This window comes from Cyprinodon variegatus, unplaced genomic scaffold (genome assembly GCF_000732505.1).
Source record: "Cyprinodon variegatus isolate N-32 unplaced genomic scaffold, C_variegatus-1.0 Scaffold821, whole genome shotgun sequence".
Classification (NCBI taxonomy): Eukaryota; Metazoa; Chordata; class Actinopteri; order Cyprinodontiformes; family Cyprinodontidae; genus Cyprinodon; species Cyprinodon variegatus.
The window spans coordinates 201,684-208,348 of NW_015151274.1; the positions used below are offsets into that span (position 1 = coordinate 201,684).

Genomic DNA, 6,665 nt, shown 5'->3' on the forward strand with positions numbered 1-6,665 from the left:
AGATAGAAAACTTTGAATCAGTCTGACTGGATGATCTGGTGAACTGGAGCTATAGAAATAAACTGAATAGAATCAAATACCTCTGGAATATTTACACATTTTCTAACCAGAAACTTCAACATATTTTATCGGGATTTTAGGCAATAGACCGAAACGAGAACGAAGCTGCAGAAACAAACACAAAGTTAAATGTTCTTCATTAATTCTCTGCTTTTTACTGGTTTCCTGTTTCAAACCTTCACTGAAAACTTCAGCATTTTGTTTATTGGCTGAAAGGAGCTGAATACTAAGAACTTCATAACTGATTCAGTTTCATAACTTAAAACAAATTATTATTCACTGAATAATAATTAAAAACTGTTCATGTTTCTGCTGCAGTTTAAGTTATTTTTCATTTTAAATCTTTTATTCCACTTTTAAGAACTTAAACCTTTAAATTTCCCCCAGAGTCTCGCATCTTGGTGGAAAAATATGAACATTGGATTAATTAGTGGGCTAAACGCCCCCTAGTGGCAGTACAGCAGACTGGCCCATTTTAAACATGCATTCAACTTTTTTATATTCATATTTTTAATCATACAGTAAAATAAAGTTTTATTAATGCAACAAACTTTCCTTAAAAGTGGAATTTTCATATTTTTCAGTTTAAATTAGATATTTTTATTTTACAGTAATTTGTAACGTAGAAAAGCAAGAACTAGAGAGGATATTTAAAGACATTCTGGTTTATTAAAATCATTTATTTTACAAAATGAACAGATTTACATGAAAGGAATGCAGCATCACTCCAACAGGTGCAGCCTCTGGCTCCGCCCCCTCCAGGTGACACATCAGCCGACGGCTGATCTGACGGTTTTATTTACAGAAAAAAACATTTTTATCTTTTAAATGTTCCACTGAAACACTCCGCTTTAACTAGAATAATCGTCCCGGTTCTTTGATGGCTGATGCTTTACAGCGTCTCTGAAGATGCAGCTTCTAGAAACGGATTTCTGCGTCCTTCTCCGTCGGGTTCACACGGTGGACGGCTTCATCAGCGCCTGCTCCCCAAACAGCTGCTTGAAGTAGGCCACGTGCTCCTCGCAGTGTTCCCCTGGCAACAGATGCAGCGTTAACCAGACCTCTGCACTCTAGGACAGCTTTTCTATAGATCTGAATTAGATCAACCACACATTCCTTCATCTCTGGTTCTTTTATCTCCATTCATCCCAATTCACAGCAAAAAAACATCACATTTGATTAAATACATTTATTTTCCTTCAATAAAGGAGAGAATAAACTAATCTGCTTTAATTAAAAGAAAAAACGACAAAAATCCTCTTTTTTTGATCATCATCTTATTCAAATTAAACTTTTTATTTATTTTCAGATCAATTTCAGCAGAAAAGCTGATTGGAAATGTCTTCCTGAGAAGCTCCAACTCTAGAATGAGAAGATCTGTAATCTACAGCCATTTAAAGGATTAAAGGAAAGCAGGATGTTGAACGAGCAGGAAGCCGTTTAACTCTTTCCTCTCCATCTTTAATATTTAGACGTAAAGATTTTTTAACCTTAACTCCTTTTTCACCGAACGAGGCTGAAAATCTGGAACTATTGAAGAGAAATATCTCCAACCAGGAAGCGGGTCGGACGGTTCTGGCCGTAGAACCGGATCCGTTTTCAGGTTAATCCCAGTTAGGGAGCAAATTACGCCTTAAATTGCAAATGAGACTTAATTTAAGTCCAGTTTCCAAACTATAAATTGGAAATAGTTTATATTTGTATAACAGAAAAGCATCGAGGGATAGTTTTCAGGTGGAACCATTATCCTAAATGTCACCAGTTCTGATTTATAGGCAATTAAATAAATAAATGTTAAAAAAAAAGTAGCCTAGCCGAAATCTTTTCCAAAATAAACACCATGAAAGCCCATTAGAAACTCAGACTTCATAGATCCACATGTTGACTATAAATCAAGCTAATTTGGACGGAATAATTTGAAACATGTTTGTTCCATAAAGGTTTTAGTGGAAAGTGAGCTGAGAGGAACTGGGATTATGGGACAAATCCAAATGTGCAAAAATGCATTTTTCTCCTCATCAAAGTGAATCTAATCAGAGAAATATTCTGATTTCCATTAATGGAGACTTTCTGCATGAAGCAAAGCCTTTGATCCTCAGATTTTATCATTATTTCATTGACATTTACCAATAAAATCACCAAACTGGATAGAAAATAAAAACAGAGCAGCTTATGTAACGCATGCCGGTTACATCACCTGAAATGGTCAAACAATGACCTCTGACCCCTCCTTGGAGAGGTCAGAGTCTCTAGTTTCCAATGATGGCGGCGATTAGGGGGCGGGGCTTAAAAATGAATACCTGCTGATGCATTACTCCTGCAGAGTCACATTTCACGTGGAATTTTAAATCTCATTTTATTTGTTTACGCAGCTATAAAACAAAAATTATTTGTGTAAAAATTATTTTAAAACATGTTTTAGAAATTTTAAAGCCCCGTTTGGAAGGCGTGTGGATGAAACACCATGTGACTGACTTTGGCTCATTTCTATAAATAGTTAAACATGAGCAGGGGTCAGCTGGGCCCTGGACCGGACCCTCCGGGCTTCAGGAGTTCCCTGATTGGTTTGGAATCAGGCGAAGCTCCGCCTTCCATCCATCCCGAATGTTTGCTTCCATTCCTCGTTTTTTCGTAAAAAAGAAAAAGAAAATTCGGGCTAAAAAACAAACATCAGCAGAACATTTGGTGGATCGATGGGAGAAGAATCAGCACCGGAAACCCTTTAACTACAGATGAGTTTCTAGAACCATCCGTCCTCCATCTTGTTTTTATTAGCATAAAGTGACCATAAAGCAGAACCTCTGGTTCTGGTTCTGACCTGGGTTGAAGGACGGGTTTCCTCTGAGACGCTGGTTCCGTTGCTGGAACGACCGGAACACGGTGTAGAACAACATCTGGTCCCCCGTCTGGCGTGCCGCGTCCAGAAACTTCCGGGCCGACACGTTGTCGTGGGCGCCTGGATCAGAACCAACATGTCAGCAGGAGCGACCGGGAAAGTTCTGGACCAGAATATGCGACAGACGTACCGACGCTGCGGATGAAGCGGAGCGCGCCCAGAACCTGCTGCTTGGACAGCAGAACCTCCACGATCTCGTCGTTGGCCGTGGAGAGGCGCTGCAGAATCAACAACAGAACCGGGTCAACATGGTGGGGGGAGGAGCTAGAAGGGAGCGTCCGCGGTGCGGCGGTACCTTCAGCATGTCCAGAGACAGCTGGTGAGCAGGAGGGTAGGTGCTCTCCAGAGACAGCAGCAGGCAGGCCTGCAGGAAGAAGAAGATTCTGGAATCACTAAAACTTTCTGCGTAAAAAAACAAACAAACACTTTGTCTAAAAGTTCCTTCTTCCTCCTGAATCATCGGGAGTTCCTCAGCAGCTCCTCTGGAACAAACTGGATCCACCGGATGTTTAGACCTTAGATTTACGACCACAGGGTTCATTAGCGGCACATTCAGCGCACAACGTATTGATCGCAGTGGGTAGTTACGTTAAAACATTTGCTACGTTAAAACACAGCAGCCGTCAAAACCGTCGGAGCTGCTGCTTCGAAACAGCCTGCGTTACTATGTCATAACCGTCGCCGTTACTTTAAGAACAATCAGCGTTACTACATAAAGCCGTTGCCGTTACTAGGTTAAATAGGTTGCTGTTACTTTAAAAACCATCGGCATTAATACGATAAAAACCATCACGTTAATACGTTAAAACCGTCCGTCCGCGTCACTGCGTTAAAACCGTAGCCTTCTTCCTGTGTTAACACCGTCGGCGTTCCTGCGTTAAAACCGTCGGCGTTCCTGCGTTAAAACCATCGGCGTCACTGCGTTAAAACTGTAGCCTTCTTCCTGCGTTAACACCGTCGGCGTTCCTGCGTTAACACCGTAGCCGTTCCTGCGTTAAAACCGTAGCCGTTCCTGCGTTAACAACGTAGCCGTTCCTGCGTTAAAACCGTCTGTTGGCGTCACTGCGTTAACAACGTAGCCGTTCCTGCGTTAAAACCGTCTGTTGGCATCGCTGCGTTAAAACCCTAGCCTTCTTCCTGCGTTAACACCGTCGGCGTTCCTGCGTTAAAACCGTCAGCGTCAATGCGTTAAAACCGTAGCCTTCTTCCTGCGTTAACACTGTCGGCGTTCCTGCGTTAACACCGTAGCCGTTCCTGCGTTAACAGTGTAGCCGTTCCTGCGTTAAAACTGTAGCCGTTCCTGAGTTAACACCGTCGGCGTTACTGCGTTAACACCGTCGGCATCATTGCGTTAAAACCGTAGGCGTTACTGCGTTAAGTGTCACTGCGTTAAAACAGTCGGTCGGCGTTATGTTAAAACAGTTTCGTTATATACGGGACCTTTAAAAATAATGAAGCTGTCGCTCAACTGTGCGGGTCGACCCATTAAATGAGGTTCTGCTTCAGTTCTGCTGTGTTTAGCTAATGGGACGGAGCCCGGCTTCCGGACCAGAACTCACCAGCGGTTTGGAGTCGCTCAGGACGTGGTACTGGAGGAACTGGTGCAGCATGTAGAACAGGCTGTTCTGGACCAGGGTCTTGATGACCAGCTCGTACAGGTAGTGCTGAAACACAGCGGTCAGAGCGAAGGGTAAGACGGACGCAGAACCGGTCCAGGCGGGAGCCGCGGTCCGGTCCTACCTGGACGGTCCGATCTTACCTGGACGGTGATCTGGTTCTGGTTCAGAGAGCGGATGTACTCCATCAGAACCGCTATGATGAACTTATGGGACACGTCCTGCAGGAGACAAAGCAGGTTCTGATGAAGCTACCCATCATCATCATCATCATCATCGTTATGATGGCGTTATTGGACCCAGCTCCGTTCAGACGGTTCTGAAGAATTTCACTTATTTTAATCCTTAATCTTCTGCTAAATATTTACTCTTTGGTGTAATGAGCTCAGAGATCCAGCAGGGGGCGCCAAACATCCCTACAGCAGAACTCAGAGCGCCAAGAAACCAGAAACCAGAGGAAGTTCTGCTGGTTCTGGTCCTCTGGGTTCCCTGCAGCCATTTTTAGAGCCATTCATGGTCCCTGCTGATCAGCTTCATACAGGATCTGGATCAGAACCGGGTCCAGGCTGCTGTCAAAGCGAGCTGGAGTTCTATTGGACCGGATCAGAACCACAGGCTGAGGCCCAGGATGTGGGACGGACGGCGCTTGGTACTGATCCAGTAACCTTTGATTGGACTTCATCTGTGAAACCAGAACCAGCAGAACTTTGCTGGATTCTAACAGGTCCAGCTCTGGACTCCGGACCCCCCCCCCCACCGCTGTCAGTACCTTCCTCTCCGTGAACGCCGACAGGACGTGTGTGTACATGTCCGACTGGTCGATGACCGCCTGCGTCCTGACGGGCCGTTTCTGAGCGGCGGCGCCTCGAGTCGGACCCGATTCCACCGCCTACAGAAGACAGAACCGTGTTTAGGGGAAGGCTTGTGGTTTCGGACTCACCGCCGGTCCCTGAACTCACCGCCGTGTAGCTCTGCTCCGCCTCCAGGTACTCCTTGTACACCTGGTTGAGTTTGTCAAAGACGGTCGCCACGACGGGAAGGCTGCCGTTCTCCTGCGCCTCCAGAACTGGAAGAGGAAGAGAGACGTTAGCCGGTCCGCGGCGCACGGCCGGTTCTGTCCGGCGGCGGCGGCTCAGACCTACTCTGCGAGCACACAGACAGGATGACCATCTTGCAGTCCCGGCGCCGCAGCAGGAAGTCCATCAGTTTGCCTTTGTCCTGCAGCAGGCGGACAGCAGGGGGCAGCCTCACCTGCAGGTACCACAGGTAGCCTGGAGAACAGGGGGAACCAATCAGAAACATCCTCCTGCTGATTGGTTCAGAGGAAACAGGAAGTGAGACAAACCTTCGCTGGCGCTGATGATGATGTCGGGCTGGAAGACGCTCCACGATGAAGAATCTGGACCCAGAAATCAGGAAAACCACCTAAAAGACGACGCCTGCTCAGAGCGTCAGGGTCAGAACCGGCTTCTAGAACCACGGTTCTGACCCTAACGGACCTTCTGCTCATTGATCCGCTGAGCAGGAACCAAACAGAACCGGGAATCGGACCCAGAACCGAATCCTCTGATCTTCAGGAGGAACAAGAAAGAAAGAAAGAACTAAACCTTATGAAGGTTCTACTGGATTCTGCTGCCAATTGGCGAAAAGACTCGACCCGACGAGTCCGAGACCAGAACCGCAGAAAGAAGACGAGATTTAGGGAATAAAAGAGAACAAACCGCAGCAGGTTTATCAAACTCATCCTGAAAGTAAACTTCTGCTCCATCCAGATCAAACCAAACAGAAACTCTGATCTGATAAATAGAGAAATACCAGGGTAACATAGATACGGGATAAATAGATTCAACAACGGAGGGAAATTTTCGTTTTTCAAAGCATCAAACCGTTTTCAGGGTTTCACTCTGAGGCTAAAAGCAGAAATTAGTTGATGAGAAATGCTGGTTTCCATGGCGATGGGAGCTTCTTTGGTGCGTTTTCTTCTTCTTCTACCAGAATCACCGTAACTCCGCTTTAATTCTATGTTTTTCAATCGTTAAGTTTGAATCGCGTCTGGATTTAATTTCCTAAAAACTTTAAAAAAAAGGAAGAAA

At 45.4% G+C, this 6,665-nt stretch overlaps 1 protein-coding gene across 1 annotated transcript in view; it reads right to left on the reverse strand.

The window, feature by feature from the left end:
- Window positions 1-725: 725 nt before the first annotated feature.
- The window catches only part of LOC107098903 (chromosome unknown open reading frame, human C18orf8), a 13,875-nt gene continuing 7,935 nt past the window's right edge, over window positions 726-6,665 (reverse strand). The window contains exons 12-21 of the mRNA XM_015396792.1: window positions 5,918-5,971; window positions 5,715-5,843; window positions 5,532-5,638; window positions 5,342-5,461; window positions 4,716-4,793; window positions 4,516-4,620; window positions 3,252-3,320; window positions 3,087-3,174; window positions 2,879-3,016; window positions 726-1,093 (exon numbers count right to left, since the gene is read on the reverse strand). Of these exons, the coding sequence (XP_015252278.1) occupies window positions 1,014-1,093; window positions 2,879-3,016; window positions 3,087-3,174; window positions 3,252-3,320; window positions 4,516-4,620; window positions 4,716-4,793; window positions 5,342-5,461; window positions 5,532-5,638; window positions 5,715-5,843; window positions 5,918-5,971 (968 nt within the window). The 3' untranslated portion in view covers window positions 726-1,013. The remainder of the gene's footprint in view (window positions 1,094-2,878; window positions 3,017-3,086; window positions 3,175-3,251; window positions 3,321-4,515; window positions 4,621-4,715; window positions 4,794-5,341; window positions 5,462-5,531; window positions 5,639-5,714; window positions 5,844-5,917; window positions 5,972-6,665) is intronic.